Below are 19,033 nucleotides of genomic sequence, written 5' to 3'. Positions count from 1 at the left end.
TCCGCGGAAAGGAAATAACGTTTCAGCGAAAATAAAAAAACTGTCCGCGGCAAAAAAAAGGTAAATTAAATTACATGTATACCATTGTCTCTCTATCCATTATTTGCTTACACGAGAACTATCAAAATATTGGTCTAAGATGCTAAAATTCGTTTTTCTTCCGGGGGGGCTTTGCCTCCCTGGTCCCCCCAACGGGGCTCTGCCCCTGGACCTCAGCCTATTTTCAGAGTTTTTTCTATTTTCGAATTCCCATGTCTGATTATAACTTTTGTTCAAGGGGAAGGGAATGCTTCAATTGATGAATTGTATTGTATTGATATGGTGTCAATTTTGTGTTTAAATACATGTATTAACATTGTCATTGATGCTTTTGTGTAGATGGTGTAATCTTTAACAACAAAGAACATAATCCGCTATGGACAGGCTACTAACATTACACAAAAAGACACAAAAAACGTTTTCTGCTCGAGAGCAAGAGTGCACAATATATTGCTTCAAAGTTTACCACTTGTGTCAAGCTTAACTTTGTGTGTCACCTCTGTTCTTGCCACTGGAATGAACAGTAGAATGAACCAGGACTGGCCTTCAGGACACCTTATTACTATTAGCGGCACTTCACCGCATGGTGCTGCTGTTTGTGCTGTAAGTCACCCTAACTATTATTCATGACCCCCGGATACGACCCGCCAAAGTCACATGATGGCGGTAAAGTTAAAGGACCTCCCTCTCTGCTACAGAGAGTTTTTGTGTGTGTTGCTATTGCACATCGCTCTAGTGAGAAGGGGCGATTCATAAGTGTTCATTATTATTATTATTCCAATCGCTAGGGGCGTGTTACGGCGGTCATTCTATAGATGTTTGGAAGACTACAGTCTGCATGTAGTGTTAGGCTCCTCACTGACCGTGCATCTCTCGGGTAGTGAGGAAAGGGCCAAGTGGATGCCATTTTCTTTGACTAGGGTGGATGTGGGCATGCATACAGAGCAAGAAGCCAGGTAACAAACGTTTATAGCTAACAGCGTTCTAACTTGGTGATGTGAATAGGAGTTGAAATCAGGATTTAGAGCCAGCTAGCTATCAACCATTGTAAATGTCCCATTTCTTTTGGATACCTGTCCAGAGCTTTACAAAGTGTGTGATTACAGGGGGGGGGGGGGGGGGGTGCTAATAATAATATGGACTGAACAATAAAACTAATGGTTATATAACCCATAATACTTAATAGATAATTGTTTAGTCTTACCTGTGGTTGTTTAGAAAAGAAATAGTGTGGGAGATTTTAGTGGTTGTTGACTTGTGTGGTGTGTGTGTGTGTGCAGGTACCAGATGGAGGTTGACCGTATCAAGGAGGCGGTCAGACAACGTAACCTGGCCCGTAGGGGCCATGCTGCCCAGATTGGTAACTACCTCTCAATTCTTTTCTTTACCACTTGTAGCAGGCACAAAATGGTTAGAAGGTCCAATGGGTGTACTATCGTCATGGTAACGGATGTTGGCCTTCCATGTGGAAGGTGCAGGGTTCAAAACCTACCTGGTGAGTTAAGGGTGGAGCTTTTTGCAGTCTCCTTGGTCAATTTGTGTGCAGACCTGCTAGTGCCTTATCCCCCTTCATGTGTGCACACAAGCACAAGACAAAGTCCTTATGAACAAGATCCTGTAATCCATGTCAGAGTTTGGTGGATATTTTTATTTATTTTTTTAAGGGGGGACAGGGTAGGCAAGCACTTTTTTTTTTTATTTTGGAAACAGCTTGCTGCTTGTTTGATTTTTGCAAGCAGAATAACCTAATTAAGGGAAACCATTTTAAATTTTGAGTGAAAAGCAATTTTTGGGGGTTTTATTCACCAAAATGTGAGAAAAACGTTATAAAATGTGCTTTTTTTAAAATGTTGCAGTTTGTGAACCAGTGCATGTTTTGATCCAATTTTTCTTCTTTGCAGCAATATGTGTGTGTTTAATAATTCTGTGTATCGAAAAGCATTTCTAAGCAATATATTATTTTAATTTAGCATTTTCAGTTACCGGTTCAGTTCTGATAAGAAAAATACATGAAATCCTAACTGTCAGACTCATAAAAACCCAACCAATGCACTGAACTCTTATTCCATACACAGAACTGATGCTGTACAACTCATAAACAACATATACAAAAACTGAACAAATCCATCAAGCCTTTCAAAAGTTGCAACATTTTAATTGTAGCGTTTTGTCTGAAAATTACATTCAGAGAAAACAGCATTTTAAAGATTTGAACCAGTACATAAAAAACCCAGTAGCACAGTGCACCCTGAATTCATATGTTTTTATCAGAATGACCACTTTACTATGTAGGGAAAAGGATTTGACAATCAAATTATCAGGATTTGTTTTATATACATCATATGAAAACAACCATCTTTGTTTGTACCGATATGAAAACATGAATCAGAACCAAACTGTCAGACTCATAAAAACCCAACCAATGCACTTAACTCTTATTCCATACACAAAACTGACGCTTTACAAATCATAAACAACATAAACAAAAATGAAACAAATCCATCAAGCCATTCAAAAGTTGCAACATTTTAATTACAGATGTTTGTCTGAAAATTACATTCAGAGAAAACAGCATTTGAAAGATTCCAACCAGTACCTCAAACTAGTAGCACAGTGCAGCCTGAATTGATATGTTTTTATAAGAATAACCACTTTACTATGATGGGGAAATGATTTGACGATCAAATTATCCAGACTTTTTAAAAAAAATCATTTGAAAACTCATCTATGTTAGTGCAGATATGAATCAAAACGAAACTGTCGGACTCATAAAAACACAAGGAATCCACTGTATTCTTATTCCATGCACAGAAATGGTGCTTCACAAATCATAAACAACATATACAAAATTGGAACAAATCCATCTTGCCATTCAAAAGTTACAACATTTTAATTACCACATTTTGTCTCAAATTACATGTAGAGAAAACAGCATGTAAAAGAGTCTCACTAGTACCCCGGTAAACTAGTACCACAGTAGAGCTTGAATTAATGGGGTGGTTTTTTTTAACCAGAATAACACTTTAACTATGAAGGGGAAATGATTTGATAATCAAATTATCAGATTTTTTTTATTTAAAAAAAAATTATATGAAAACATTAAAAAAGTCAATTATCTGTGTTTGTGCTGATATGAAAATATTGATCAGAACCAAACTGTCAGACTCATAAAAACCCAACGGATGCACTGATTTCTTATTCCATTGCATAGAAATGATGCTTCACAAATCATCAACAACATTACATAATTATATATATACACAAATGGAACAAAGCTATCAAGCCATTCAAAAGTTGCAACATTTTAATTACAGTATTTCTGTGCTCAATCCTAACACTGCAGCAAATTTCTGTAAAGCTGAATGTCCCTTTCCATGTACCAACATGGTCATACGCGGATTATTTAAAATGCAACTGTACCACCCGAAGCGTTGCAAACACCGGGAGAAGAGTAAACAACTGCAGACTTGAATGGACACTCATATGCACTCCAGATGCAGGGCCTGTGCAAATCCTTGGGCTGATGCATCACCTTCTTTCATAATCAGACTGCTATCAGACAAGCATTCAGTACAGGATATAGACCTTTCAGCGATAGATTGAGCTGATCAATGTTGACAAAAGCCGAACACATGTCAGCGGAGTGACGTTGCACAGGACCAGTATCCATATCTGCTTGTGATGGGTCAGAAGATGGCAAAGTATCTGTATCTTCTTATGGTTGGTCAGAAGATGGCAAAGCTGATGTTTCTGCTGTGGAAGAGGGTAGTTCCGGTTTAGCAAACTTTTCCATCAGGTCAATCTTTCTCCTCGCTGCCACCACAGGAGGACTGGCTCTCCCCTTGCTCCAACCTAATAAATACACAAACACTGATTTAATATTTGATACAACTGTCCATGGTTTTTGTTTGTAATAAGCTGCAAAATTTAAGACTCAATATAAACGTCAACAAGTGCTTGTACTTTATTTTGCAAATGACCATGTTACATGGGGTGTACCTCAACTTTTTGGCTAGGCCGGTAAATCAGAAATCCCAATCAGCCCCCAACCACTGAACCAGGCGGGTTTTCTTACAACCACCTCAGCGGCTCGTACCCACATATGTCGGTTGACGAACACACACACACACACACACACACAAAAGACATTCATTAATTGGCCCCTATCACAAAATTTACATGTCAAGTTTACTATGGGATTTGAGTAACCACACAATCACATACACACAGGAACTAATACTGAAACTAGCTGAATTATTTTCTTTCTTTCTTTTCATATTTTTCTTTTAAAATTAATTTATTTCATCACACTTGCTATGTATTTGCTTGTTTCTTGTCTGTTGTCTGTTTTGTGTGTGTGTGTGTGTGTGTTCTGTGTGTGTGTATACATTTTCAGATTTCCTAAACCTAGCACTGTTTGCAGGTGATCTTTATGCTTTTGATTCATGAGTTGCATCCCCAGTCCTTTAGTTTAACTCTTTTTTTTTCTTTGGTGAAGTAAACTGGATCTATTTTTTTTATTCCTTAGTTAATGGAAAAGATTTGACAACAATATTGCTGTCAATGATAGGTTGGTCAGCCATGCTGGTGTAAACCAATCCTTTAGAATTAGAGAACGCTCTCTAGTAGGGTACTTATTTTCCTACGGTCAATGACCAGAAACAGAAACTGTGTCAGTCGTACATCGCTCAGATGCTGCTTCTCAGTTTGACCCCAGACAAAGAATAATGATGACATGTTACACCATAGTAAGCTCTCAAGGACTGGCCAGCGAAGAACAATAAAATAGGGGTTGTGAAGACGATATCACAGAGATGATCGAGGGAGGGAGCGAGGGAATGGTCCTCAGGCGAGCGGCATGGTCAGTAAATTGGATCAAGAAACACGCAAAATACTTCAGACACAAACTGTTTATCATTTACCTGCAAACCCTAACACATTCTTACAACAACAACAACATAACAATGTGCAATAAATCACGTTGTCAAACAAACAAGATCGAAAAGAGAAAGAAGCAAAACCCACCTCGTCGAGTCAAGAATCTTAGAATGTCGTCTGCTTCAATACGATAATGTTGGTTCATTTCGGAGTGTTGTTACTTCCTTCTACTGTTCGCTGCTGCTGGTTCATCTTTCTCTGATATTTCTTGCCACTATGCCGAACATTTCCAATGTTAGGGTTGTTCTCCGCAGCTCAAAACTTTGAAAAATGCTGCTGAATCGGTGAAAACGTCATGGATTTGTTGACACCGGGGGACTGATAAGTTGTCTACTGCGCTTGCGCCAAATGCCTTTGACCTACATATATTTGCATATATTAATTCCGGGGTTTCGGTTGGAACGGATTCTCTCTCTTTGTGCCTATGTCAACGGAAATTCCCCAACGGTGATGACGTCATCTTGAAGAACGGAAATTTCCACACAGTTTGAACAGCGAAGGGTCATGTCATGTGCGCACATTTACCAGCACGGAGTATCCAAAGTTGACCATTTTTTCGATTTTTTGGATAAAACACAGACAAAAACAACAAAACATCGGTTTGAAAATGGTTTTATTTACATGAATACATGTCTAAAATGACAAAAGCAAATTATTGAATGCATTCCAGGATGTTCAAAGGTGTGAAAAATGCAACAACCCCAAAAAGGTGTATGAGACCAAAAATAACTCATTTTGCCTACCCGGTCTGCCCTTAAATACAGAAACACCAAGCATGCATCCCCAAAAATGGAGTATTACTATCAAAATGGGGGGGGGGGGGGCTGAGGACATAAAAGACCACCATACCCACGAGTGCAAGTGGGAATCAAAGCCCACGAACACACAAGAAGAAGACAGCTGTTGGGAAATCCCAGCTTGGCAGGGGACACCAACCACAGCATCATGGCTGTTGATTATGGCTTGCTGTCCATACAAATATGGCTCAAGAGAACGTTTTACACCAGGCCAGTAGTGAACAGTAGTACTGTCTCCGGGGATAAATTGTCAGCAATGCTGGTCAAATCTGAGTGAAAAAGAGATCGTTTGCTTGAATATTTCGCAGAATTTGAACAGTGATAGGAGTATGAGAAAATTGCCAAGGGTTTGTCAGAGGTTACAAAGGGAAGATAAAGGGAAGGTGAGAAGAAAATAAAAATAACTTATACTATTGTGTGGCTATGGATAATCTCTGTGTACTATTGTGTGGCTATGGATAATCTGTTTACTATTGCGTGATTATGAATAATCTCTGTTTACTATTGTGTGATTGTGGATAATCTCTGTGTACTATCGTGTGGCTATGGATAATTGCTTTTCAGTGAGTCAGCGTGTTGAGATATGCATGATATGTGTGTTGACATGTACATGATGCATGTTGCAGCCAAGCCTATCAGGCCGGGTCAACACCCAGGAAGCAGCACTACCCAGGCTACAGGTATCCGGGGTGGTGGGACCAGCATGGCCGCCAACGGGCCCGCTGTCATCAAGCCCGAGAGCCAGGCTTAGGTAGGTTGGACTGTCACGTTTCAATATATCACAAAAGGTGATTATGAACGGTTAGTTACTGCTAACTAACTAACCACACCACGATCCAGTCATACAAATAGATAGAATCAACAAAAGTATAAGTTTCAGACGCCTGTTTATATACTATCTCGCCACCTCCTTCGAGACTTCACTCCAAAAGATGTTTTATGTTCAAAACGTAAAACAAAGGTCACTGACAAAAATGCCAATTAAAGTTTAGAAAATGATAATAACAAGCTGATCCCGTGTATAGATAGAAAAGTTACTGATCTGCCAAAAGCGCTGGTTAATACAGGTGTCACACACCCCACGTTGTCACCACTCAAATAAAATCACAAACATAAAGGATGACTAGGTGGTATACAGGGTGCAATGACATGGTTCACTTAGCTTTTTGCCACTGAGTCTATCTCCACAACTGCTACGTTGAATGAAGTGCCGGCTGGCGTGGAAACGAAGCAGGGATTAGTGGAGATATCAGGCGCCTCACTCAGTCGCTGAAGGTCCTCCCCGTAGTCTACCAGAAATAGTAGAAAATGTAGCTGGTAGGACGACGACAGCGACAGCAAACCACCAGAACACCAGGTTACAGCATACAGCAGATGTTCCGGTTACAGCATACAGCGGACGTTCCGGTTACAGCATCCAGCAGATAAGTTGGTAAGAAGGCTGCAACAAAAAGCATCGGTGCACTAAACATTCCACGCTACCCTTCACACTCCACCTTTAAACATGTCACCCTTCTATATTTCATAGAGCACGTGGGCCTGCACAAACGAACTTTTAAAACAACAAATCAGCTATTTTCCTTCCTTCTCTCCATATCTGCAAAAACCATATACAGATTAGTATTTTAGCGTCACAAAGAGCAAATTATGCGCTAACCTGGAAAGAACAACAGAGAGTATTTCATTCCACAAACACAGACTCGTCAACAGCGTTAAATAACGATTTATTACCTCAACAGCCTATGTAGGTAGCTCTCCTTTAAGCGAATCCGCTCCCTTTGTATGGCTATCGCCCGTCGACGACTTTGAAGCCACACCCCTGGTACTGAGTTTATCTTTTGCGTTGAAATTCTCCAACCCTCAGCCCAGAAACACCTGACAACCTCGTCGTCAGAAACATATATGGTGGCGATAGGCGGTCACTCCTCCCTTGTCCTAAGAGCCCTCCTGTACTACTGCAGAGCAGGCACGATGACATCAAAAATATCACCTCGTGTTGAAATCCTCCAACTCTTAGACGAACAAGTACTGTCTCCTATCGTGCCTATGTTAAAGTGGGGCCGTTTCAAGTCTTCCCCAAAACACCTTGAAAATATCATGTGACTCCGCGTGTCACGTATCCAGTTCAGTTACCGTCAGTTTTGCCCTGACAGCAGAAATCACCCACGTGGAACCCCTGCAAAACGAAATCCCCGTGCTTCGCTATGCTTTGTCAGCGGTTTCATAACGTCACCCCGACTCAAGCACAGGCGCTTTCCATCACAATTGGAGATAGGCACTCGACAGAGTGTTCCTTTCTCCGTCCATGTCACTAAATCGTGACATGAACCTTGTACTCTTCACAACGTACACATAGACGTAATATGCTTTGATAAGGTAACTGCTTTTAAAAAAAAAACGTTAAAAAACTTAAACTCACAACTTACACACGGATAGATGTATGCTTTCATATGGTCACTGGTTTTAAAGAAACCCTTCAAATCTGAGAGCCAGGCTTAGGTAGGTGAGACCTTGTACTCCACAACTTTCAACGCATGTAGACGTATGATTTTATATGGTCACTGCTTTAAAAACCCACTTCAAGTCAAAGAGCCAGCCATGGGATATGGGTGGAAGGATGGGTCCCAACATGCTTGTATTTTCAACTCGTGTGTGTGTGTGTGTGTGTGTGCTTGCATGGCTGCTAAGGTGAGCAGTGTTTCTCAAGTCTTAAAGATTTTTATATGCTTGCCAAGACTAAGACAAATTGCTGGGCAGTGTCAGTTTATCTTCCTATGTGTGCATGTGCTATGTTCGACATTCTCACATCCATGCTATCTTTGCCGTGTTTCAGGTGCCTAGCTTGACCCAGGACGGACTCGGACGGACCCCCAGTGCTGACGGTGGTGCTGGCATGACGGTGCCAGCGTTCCCCCCACCACCCACCCCCCCTCGCTTCATGCTTTTGTCGTCATGGCAACACTGAACTGCAGGCCTCCCCAGCCTGTTCTTACGGCATTCCGCTTTCACTGTCGTTGTGGCCAGTGTTGGCTGGTGACATTGCTTAGTCGTCATCACTTTGATGCTCTCTTCTCCACTCTCCTCATTGTGGCTTTCAAGAGTGGAGTCATTGCTTGTAGGTGTGTAGGTCTGAGCTGGTCATCAGCAGAGTTGTGACTTTCAAGAGTGGAGTCATTGCTTGTAGGTGTGTAGGTCTGAGCTGGTCATCAGCAGAGTTGTGGCTTTCAAGAGTGGAGTCATTGCTTGTAGGTGTGTAGGTCTGAGCTGGTCATCAGCAGAGTTGTGACTTTCATCATTGTGTGTGTGTGTGAAGCACTGGTAGTGCAGTCCAACCCTGGAGGGGGGAGAGAAGCTTACTTTGACGGCTGCACAGGGGTACAGTGTACACAAGGGATAATAATATTTAGCATGACATACTATCTGAATCTGAGTCGTGATATATTAACAGCTCTGAGTGGTATTCTAGCAAGGTGTCTTTGTATTTTTCCCCGGATTTTTTGGAAGAAGGTGATTTTGAGCATGCTTTCCCTCCCATGTAAACTGTGGGCAATGGGTAGCCACTGTATGACAAAGAATGTACGTTGATAGCCTATCTTTAGTCATTTATAAGGACACCATGTATGTGGCTGCATCAAGCAGAGATGTAAATACTTTGTTCAAGCTGTATAACATCCCTAAGTACTTCGTAAAACCTATAACATCCAGAAATACTTTGCATAAGCTATTTAACACACCTAAATAAATGGTTTAATCCATTACACACCTACTGCTGTATTTCACAAGCAGATTTAACCGAAACTGAGTGAAAATTTGACTTGTGTGTGGGCTGAGTACAATACAAATTCAGTCCAGTTGTAAGGGTAAAAAGTTGTGGTTGTGAAATTGTGTTTGGAATGTTTACATTTTACACGGTTTTCCCATGAAGGTCACATGGCTTGATATACACAGATACTGGGTGGTGTATGTGAGGGGAGTGTAGAAAATGTTCTCTCTGGGTTGTGCTGTACTGCCAATGTTTCACACACAGGGCTAACCTTCATTCTCTATACTGCTCCATCAGCGTTTTGAGGAAGATTTGTGCAAACATTATTTCTGGCAAATATTTCAACCATCACTTTTGCATCAAACAAGCAGAGTAGATCTTCATGCACATCATATGCAGTTGTGCAACACAAGCTTCAAGCAGTTAAATTTTTGTGAATGCTTAATTAAAGACTTTAGGATTTGCTGATGCCATCAGATGAAAGGTTAATACAGTATCTAACTTATTTCTAGCTGTACTCATCTTATGCTCGTTTGTGTTTCATGGAAATGAGTTAAGATAAGAATTAATTTGCATGTAGATTCATGTGTGAGTGAGAATCAGGGTATACATATATTGGCGTGCATTCCGCACCAGGTGGATTTGTAAGTGCACCACAGGTGTTCACCAGAGTTGGGCATAATTGTCGATCTGTACCCTGCGTTTGCCCGGATTGTTACTGAATCATGCTTTCATGTTGTGCACGAAATCTCTCCCTGTTTCAAATCTTTCACATTGGAGGCAGGACACTGTTTGCTGAGCGGCTGTGGCTTCCTGATAATGTTGGTGGTTTCGGACTTTCGGTGAAAGGTTTCGCTACAAGGGAGAGATGTGTTACGGGTTCTGTGATTGGAACGATGCAACATGTAGCTGTCATGGTTTGTCGAGCCTGAAAGAAAATCATTAGAAACATCATTCGCGTTACGTCATACGCTCCGGTCAGCACAAGTGTGAGTTTCTGTCATGATGTGCGTGTCACTTTATATTTAACACAAGTGTGCTTTGTACATTGACGATTCCAGGTGTCCTGTGATGTACAGGTTAAGGTGTTTCACCATCGTTTACTCTGGCGAAGGATTCTCTCACAGTGTTGTGAGAAGAGAGGAGAGAATTTGATAACTTCATGTTGACAGTTGTATCATTTTTTGTTTCTGCTGACTGGCTGGTTGCAATATTAGTGTTGTGTGGCGCTGGTACCAGGCCAATTCTCAGAGTGTTGATCTTTCATTGTTTTATCAGTTGCTTGCCAGGTGGACTTTTTGGTTGCTGACTGTACTGTACATAATTAAGACCAGTTGCATTTGAAGGGACTCGGTGTGAAGTAGCTGACGGGTCCTGACAACCACACAGTCACAGTGTGTGGAGCACCTCCCCTCACCCCCTTCAGTCCTCATCTTGTGCTTTATTTATTTCAACTCGTAGTCAACTACCTGTCAGGTGCTATGTGATGTGTAAGGCTTTGCTTGCTGTTGTCGTCGGGCTGTATTCTGCACATGCTGGGTGTGGAAAATGCTTCTCTCCAGCCAAGCTGAGAGTGATTGGTCGCTTTGTCGTAGGTACGTTGAGCTTCAGAGCGATCCTGACAACTGCCTCACCTATCTTGGGCTTCAGTCGCATCGCACTTATTTCTTGTTGTGGAATGTACACACAGTGAGTGCATGACAGCAGGACACTTTTAGGAGCAAAGGATTGCTTGACTTGCATTAGAAACAAATTGTTGCTCCATCCGTAAGGCATCAGGCCTTGTGTTTTGACATGGTCAAATTGTGAAAGAGGCAGTAAAGTTTATCACAACTGCAAAGCCAACTGTCTGACTGGTTGGCTGTACAAAGACATGGTCGCCATTCACCCAGCATCTTGGCACAATTGACAAGTTAAAGCACGGCTGTGTGTATGGGAGTTATAGCACAATTGTGTTTAAGGGAGTTATACCTATGGCACAACTGTGTTAATGGGAGTTATACCTATAACACAACTGTGTTTATGTATCATATGACATTCATTACACCCATTTTATAAATAATAACAGTGAATGTATTTTTGTGGACATTTTTACATATACTTGTTTGTTACATGAAAATAAAAGCTGTTTGTGTTTTGATATTGACAGATTCGTTTTCTTCAGTGTGGATCTCTGATGTATGATTCATTGATTTGCCCATTTCCGTGGGCAGGGTTTTCCAAGAAGCTATCGCAGGTGTTTAAGAACTGAAATTATTTCTTCTGTAGAGTAAACTTGAGAATGAATGTGAGTGCTATCCACCATGACCTAAAGTGTCCAAAAAGGCATTCAACCCAAGCTTTCACCAGGGCATGGAAGCTGTTCAAAACAGATTTCCAGCTTGAGCGAAAGCAATATGTAAATTCTTTTTTGGGGTCATATTGGATATTGTAAGTCTTGTATAGCTGTTGCTGTTTTGCAGGAGAATAGTGCGGTGAAAGTGTAGATTTTTGTTTACTTGAAATGAAATTCAGGGGACGCATGTACAAATCTAAGACATATATAGGCATTCTTGATTGTGAGATTATCTGTTTTAATTTGTGGGTGCGTTTTGACATTGCCCCAGTAGTTAGTATTTGAAATGTATATTTTGACGGATTTTGGTTTCTGTTTTATTGTGCGGTGATTTGCTCGTGTCTGGTTGCCTTTTCCCTCTCCTCACTCTGCCAGTGCTTAGACAGCTCACCTATTTCTTCACACACACGCCGACAAAGTCAGTTGTATGAATGATGTAGTGTACAAAACAATGACATCACATTTCAGGTGATCAACATCTGCTTGTGCATGCAGGTGTATAGTCAGAATCTTTAGGAATATTTTGAAACATCCGCTTTTCTAAAACAAAAATGTATGCAACATGGTTGAGAATCATTCCGGATTCGACCAAACAGCTGTTGATGTTGTTCCGTTGTTTGTTGTCCCCGTACAATGATCGTGGCTGTAGGGTTTGAGTGTCCTCCCTGGCAGTTTGTCAGTCATCATGCAAATCATCTCTGTGGCTTTTCTCGCCTGTGTTTCTTTTCTGATCAGTTGATTTTGGTGAGGTCATATTTGTAGAGCCTTTGATATTGCTTGACTTTTTACCATGTCAGTTTCCAGGCTGGGTTCTGCACAATAAAGTCATCTAATGAGAGTGTGACTGTTTAGTTTTATTGATGTGTGTGTGTGTGTGTGTGTTGTCACAGCACATTAGCAAAAAAATACGTTAGGAGTTACAACTAGAGTTGGTTGATTCCAAAGTTATAATTCTTGGCTTTTTTTTCTTTGACACTTTCAGCTTGCAACTAACAACACTAAATATATTTTGGGCAACTATTTCCCACTTAAGATGTTAAATGTACATGTATATACTCATTCTAATGGACAGTAAAGTTAATTGTTCCTCAGAGTCAGAGGCATGCAAGCTCATCTGAAGAAAGTTATGTGCCATTTAGCATGGCGTTTTGCATCAGTATGACTGAAAATGTTATAGCACACGGCATGTATTACATTTCCGCACAGAGTCAAACCAGCAACATCATCTCAGTTCCTAAAACATTTCATTGTTGTACAACTTGTAGACCCCGACACCCAAACCGGGCGTCAAACATACCAAGGGAGATCATCGCAGCAAAGGCTCCCATACACAAAAGGGGATCATCTCCCTTTACTTATGTTGCATCATTGACATTTCATTGTTGTACAACTTGTAGACCACGACACCCAAACCGGGCGTCAAACATACCAAGGGAGATCATCGCAGCAAAGGCGCCCATACACAAAAGGGGATCATCTCCCTTTACTTATGTTGCATCATTGATCTAATTTTAGATAAGTGTGTTGCGTCCTGCAGAAGTCTTTAGGGTCATGGTTGTGAATCCAGGTGAATGAAGAAGACATGACATTCATGATTCTATTACAGATTTGTAAAAATCACACAGTTACCAACTTCGGGTTCTTTCGACACAAGTTTTGCCATGCATTTGCAGGCTCAAAAGCGAACAGTTTCGGCACTTACATGGTACAAAGAAGGAAAACTCACGTGATACCCAAAGCGATTCTGGTTGGACGAGAAATTTCGACGAGCAACCGCTGCATCGTCTGCTCAACGTGATGGAAGCAATTGAACGGGACGGTGTGTTTTCCTCTACGTTATAACAAAAACCTCACGTTACATCCAAATTAGCGATGGCGTCAACATGCTGTGTTATTGGTTGCAGTAATGGGAGTAACCGACTTAAAAAATGGTGGTCGGAAGATTGCAGAATTCATTACGTGCCTCGACGGTCGTTAGTGTGTGGTTGCGAACCACAAGTTCAGGTGGGCATTTGTTATCGCCTGTGTGTCGTGTTTTGACAAACTTTTAGTACGACTGATGTGAGCCGAATTTATTGGGGAAAGTTCAATGAATGCAAAAAGGTATGCCAACTAGTAGTGTGTCATGTTTCCTTTGCGTTGGGTTGTGGTCAAATACACAGCGGTTATCTGTTTGCGAGTTGCCTGGAACACGGTTTTTTAATAACATCTCTTGATCTTCACATATTTTGTCATGTGAATAAGAACAGAACAAGTTTGTCAAACATATTTTTTATTTTATCCGCATTGAATGAATTTACAACCGCCTTCTTGTTAATTGTTTATTCATAAAGACTACTTGTACTGAAGAAAATGTTTCCCCCTTTCAACGGGTGGAGTAGTGCGCCGGAGTAGTGTCCCTTGCGTAGAAACGTGGGCGAATAACACGATCTGCGCATGCGGTGAAATCAACCGGAAAAGGAAAAAGACATAAACATGCCAAAAAACGATATGCGCATCACCCGGAAAAGTCGAATCTGCTCGCGATAAAAGAAGTGCGCATGTGCGTCACAAGAAGCAGACGTTCACTTCCGGTCACAACACCTAAGCGAACACCTCCACGATAGCTTAGCTAATGAACGCTTTTTCTCTCGAGGATTTCATGCAGAATTGGTACGATTCAAAGAGAAGAGCAACATTGTGACGGCACAAACAATATGTTTCTCCACTGGCGATAAATATCTCACATAAGTGAAACTGGTGCTTTACTTAGATTGTCAAACACGTACGTATGACTCCGGGAAATTTGAACGGGGTATAATCTTGTTTCTATTACTATTAGCATTTTCTCATCAAATACTGATTTGTAGTTTCGCCTAGCTGGCCTGAAAATGAAGGAGCTGTGGACGATGATCAAAACTTGTCAACAGAGTGTGCTGTTCGTGTTGCTTCTTGGGGCAGCAACGCTGTCAACAACAGAGTCAGCGTTTGCTGGAAGCGGTGCCAGAAACCCAAGGACCAGTGACACTGACAAGAATGGGCGATCTGCTTTCAAAAGAGATAAGCCGTCAAATCTTGTCCTGCTGCAGATGGTGCGTATTTGGTGGGACATTGCAAATCGGTGGAAATAATCCTAAAAGCCGTCAGCTCGAGCCATAACCTTATTTATTTTCAAGTTTTAAGAAATGAATCCTTGATCCTTGCACAGAACAAATTATTTTGTATGCATTAAACAACAATATATATATAGTATGTTCTACTTCTACTTTGAATCAAGATAATGATTTGCCTACAAGCCATTCCAGGTTTTGTCAATTGCAGAGAATGCAGTCAGAGAAAATATATGCCCATAGTCATGATAGTGAAGCTGATATACATATATATATATATATATAGAGGCCCTGCGTGACAGTGACAAAGATATTTTTAAATGTTTAATGATTTGTTTCAATGGTTGGTCTACTGTTTTCAGCTGTTTCGTCATGGCGACAGAAGCCCAATGCATTTTTTCCCCTGGGACAAACACCAGTCCTTCTGGCCACAGGGACCAGCCCAGCTCACACAGGTATACAGTATGTTTGACGTTGTCAGACCTGCAACACCTAGAATTCTGATCTTGAATTGGTTTGATCAGCTCAGTTACTACGGGTACCACCTATCATGCACCCAGGAGTTAAAATCGACCAACATTTTTAAGCTTCAGATCGGGGTTTGATTTCAAAATGTAGCTTCTCATTTTCTGCTATGGTCGATTGCCAATAGCTTCTGACACCAGATTGGTGTGTTGGAGAAAGTGTCCAATTAACTGGTTCATTGGGACTCAAGCACTGGGTAAGATTTTGTAGCTGCTCTTAGAAATGCTACAATGGAACCCCCCTTTTAACACTTTCGCGACGGGAGGTGACTATATTAGTAATAGCGCTGCAACGCCCACGGACGGGAAGTGACTATTTTAGTATTAGACATACAAGGTACACGACTCGTGATTGCTTCCCGGTTTTTGAAGCTTGCAGTAAATTGAGTTGTTTCCCTTGATACACGTGGTTTTCTCTTCCGGCTTGATCAAATTAGTGCAGATTTGCGTGGTGTTTTCGAACAAAAAAAATGAATCGAAGGCGAGCCTTGTCACGGGAGGAGATTCTCTGGATGTTGGATCTTGAGGATCCTGTAGATCATGATACATCGTGTCGTTTTAGCCTCAAGAAAGCGATAATAGCAGTGATATTGAGGAAGAAACAGTCCCGTTGTTGCTAGTACGAGTCGGCAACTACACGTGGTAGGGGGTGATACTGCTAGACGAACATGTATCTCGGAATCGTGCAGGAGCTATGGGGGCGTGGCAGCACTGATAACAATGGATGGCTGGAGCCTTCAAATCCTTTTGGAATTGTTCATAGGTGTACAGTTGGTACTTTGTTGTGAAAATGTGACTTATATTCAATATGGATTACCTAGACATCATTTGGTGAGTGTTACAGTTTTGTTTCATTTGAGTCAGGATGCTGTGAGTGAATGCGTGATTTGCTTGTTTTTTTCTTTGTACTGTCTCCTTATTTCTGTGTACAATGTTAACAATATTTCAGCTAATTCATAGGTTTTACACCTTGTTTGGTTATAACATTATTTATAATACTTTCTGTTAAAAAATAACTTTTAAAAAAAGCAGTGGAAAATAAAACACACACAAAAAAACGTTAAAAAACACAAATTATCCCCCTTTCACCCCCCTTTCACCCCCCTTTGCTAAAACAAATCGCGTGACAAACTTATAAATAGCACGACTGAACTGGGCATCCATTTTTGAATTAGTACACAAAATTTGGTGGTGATTGGACTTAATTCAAGCTTGCTAGACAGATTTCTTTACAGTTACTGATTTTGGGGAAGTTTCTTGGTGGCAAGCTTGGGCAGGCAGGACGTTAACGCCGTGGCAGTGCTAGTCACAATAGTGTTAAGACCTGGGTCATTCTCAGAAATGGTGGTCCAAAGTGTTACATACAAAGTAAAAAATAAAGTGTCAAGAAATACAAAATAATTGTTTTTACTATGAAGTCTATTGTTTGCTATACATAATAATGCAAAAATTAGACAAAAAGAGTATTTGGTTGCTGAATAAGACTAAGAGACGTTTTAAAGTGTTGTATTTACGTGATGAATGTTGTAACATGGAAACCAAATTCCAACTTTAAACCACCTAAGCCTTCAATCCTTTGTGCATTTTTTATCAGTTCTGCAGTATTTTTGTGTTCTACCCAACACATTCTAGTTATGAAAGGTAAGGACTTCAACTAATTTTGGTAAAAAAATGACATTTGGAACAAAACTAAGGTGAATGTCGCAACACAGAAACGAAATGCTTGAACCACTTTCGGTTCCTGTGCAACAGACATGAATCTGCACTGTTTGGCCTTTCCTGCCGGCAAAACCCGTCTGACCCAAAATAACTACACAAAACACAATTCGTCAGAGTTTGCTGTATTTGTTGAAAGTTCCTGTTGCGTTCAGATTACCCATTTTAAGTACTTGATGAATGTCGAACATCGACGATCATTTTAAGTACTTGATGAATGTCGAACATCGACGATCAGAGGATACGAAAACTTCTTGGCTGCTTTGTTCCGCTAAACTTCGCGCTTTGAGAGACTGTTTGCACTCGATATCCTTCCGACACTACATTGTCGCCATCCGTGGTGTGTAAGTTTGTGACAAAGCTTTGCAGGCTCGACAATTAAGTAAAAACCATCTTCAGTCGTAACGTAGGTCGGGAAACGACGCCATGAGTTTCAGCAAATGATATGATTCTGGTGTTTTCTGTGAATATTTGGCTGTGATTCTAAGGACTATTTTCTTGTTCGAACTTCCTGTGCGCCAAAGAGCTAAAAATAGCCGTGATGTGGCAAAGTCATGGAGCACATTGCTGTCCGATGTTCGCGCGTCGAGTCCGGATACGATGCGTTACGACATTCATAATTTTTTGTTCGAAGCCCGTAACTTCAAATTCAGCGTGAGTTTTTGCAAAGATGTGTTGCTACGTCCAAGACTGAACTCCTGACTGTTGATTGCAGTAATTTGTTGGTGTTTGCATGTTTGCATTTAGCCATGAGACTGAACATATTGTTGATCACGAAAGTCGTGTAACGCTTCGGCGATCCGGAAACGGCCGAACTTCGCAATTGAAAAGCACACAAAAACAACACCAACGTATAGAAACCATTTTTATTGACATACAACAATGCTTTAATGTCTCAGGAATAGATTCAGATGAAAAAAGTTGTGGTAGAAATAATTTTAATTTACTTTTTCATGATTTCAAATGTGTCACCCCTACTCACTCTCACTGGAACACCATTTCTGAGAATGACCCACCTCCAAAAATCTGACGAAGTCAGGTCCTTAAACAGAAGGAGTCTTAAAATGGGGCTACATTTACTGAGGTTATGAATAGAAAGTCAAAGAGAACAGGGTCTTAAAAAAGAGAAAGCTTACAAGGGGGATTCCACTGTACTTGTGTGTGTGCAGATAGGCATGCAGCAGGCTTACCACTATGTACTTGTGAGTGTGCAGATAGGCATGCAGCAGGCTTACCACTATATGTACTTGTGTGTGTGCAGATAGGCATGCAGCAGGCTTACCACTATGTACTTGTGAGTGTGCAGATAGGCATGCAGCAGGCTTACCACTATGTACTTGTGAGTGTGCAGATAGGCATGCAGCAGGCTTACCACTATGTACTTGTGAGTGTGCAGATAGACATGCAGCAGGCTTACCACTATGTACTTGTGAGTGTGCAGATAGGCATGCAGCAGGCTTACCACTAAGTACTTGTGAGTGTGCAGATAGGCATGCAGCAGGCTTACCACTATGTACTTGTGTGTGTGCAGATAGGCATGCAGCAGGCTTACCACTATGTACTTGTGTGTGTGCAGATAGGCATGCAGCAGGCTTACGACTATGTACTTGTGTGTGTGCAGATAGGCATGCAGCAGGCTTACCACTATGTACTTGTGAATGTGCAGATAGGCATGCAGCAGGCTTACCACTATATGTACTTGTGTGTGTGCAGATAGACATGCAGCAGGCTTACCACTATGTACTTGTGTGTGTGCAGATAGGCATGCAGCAGGCTTACCACTATGTACTTGTGTGTGTGCAGATAGGCATGCAGCAGGCTTACCACTATGT

The 19,033-nt window shown here is 41.1% G+C and overlaps 2 protein-coding genes across 5 annotated transcripts in view; both read left to right on the top strand.

Annotated features, from left to right (window-relative positions):
- LOC138981325 (kinesin heavy chain-like) overlaps positions 1-12,710 on the top strand; it is a 40,004-nt gene extending 27,294 nt beyond the window's left edge. For 2 of the 3 annotated variants that reach the window (XM_070354208.1, XM_070354207.1), the window contains 3 exons: positions 1,320-1,399; positions 6,401-6,525; positions 8,608-12,710. In XM_070354208.1, the coding sequence (XP_070210309.1) occupies positions 1,320-1,399; positions 6,401-6,525 (205 nt within the window). In that variant the 3' untranslated portion in view covers positions 8,608-12,710. The remainder of the gene's footprint in view (positions 1-1,319; positions 1,400-6,400; positions 6,526-8,607) is intronic. The other variant, XR_011460610.1, reaches the window with a different exon arrangement.
- An 841-nt stretch (positions 12,711-13,551) lies between these two features.
- LOC138981322 (lysosomal acid phosphatase-like) overlaps positions 13,552-19,033 on the top strand; it is a 37,046-nt gene continuing 31,564 nt past the window's right edge. Inside the window, exons 1-3 of one of the 2 annotated variants that reach the window (XM_070354201.1) lie at positions 13,552-13,876; positions 14,782-14,943; positions 15,324-15,416. In XM_070354201.1, the coding sequence (XP_070210302.1) occupies positions 13,745-13,876; positions 14,782-14,943; positions 15,324-15,416 (387 nt within the window). In that variant the 5' untranslated portion in view covers positions 13,552-13,744. Of the gene's footprint in view, positions 13,877-14,721; positions 14,944-15,323; positions 15,417-19,033 lie in introns of both variants that reach the window. The other variant, XM_070354200.1, reaches the window with a different exon arrangement.

Source organism: Littorina saxatilis, linkage group LG12, assembly GCF_037325665.1.
Source record: "Littorina saxatilis isolate snail1 linkage group LG12, US_GU_Lsax_2.0, whole genome shotgun sequence".
Taxonomy (NCBI): Eukaryota; Metazoa; Mollusca; class Gastropoda; order Littorinimorpha; family Littorinidae; genus Littorina; species Littorina saxatilis.
Note: the sequence above shows the minus strand (reverse complement) of the source record. Positions and strands in the feature narration are given on the sequence as shown.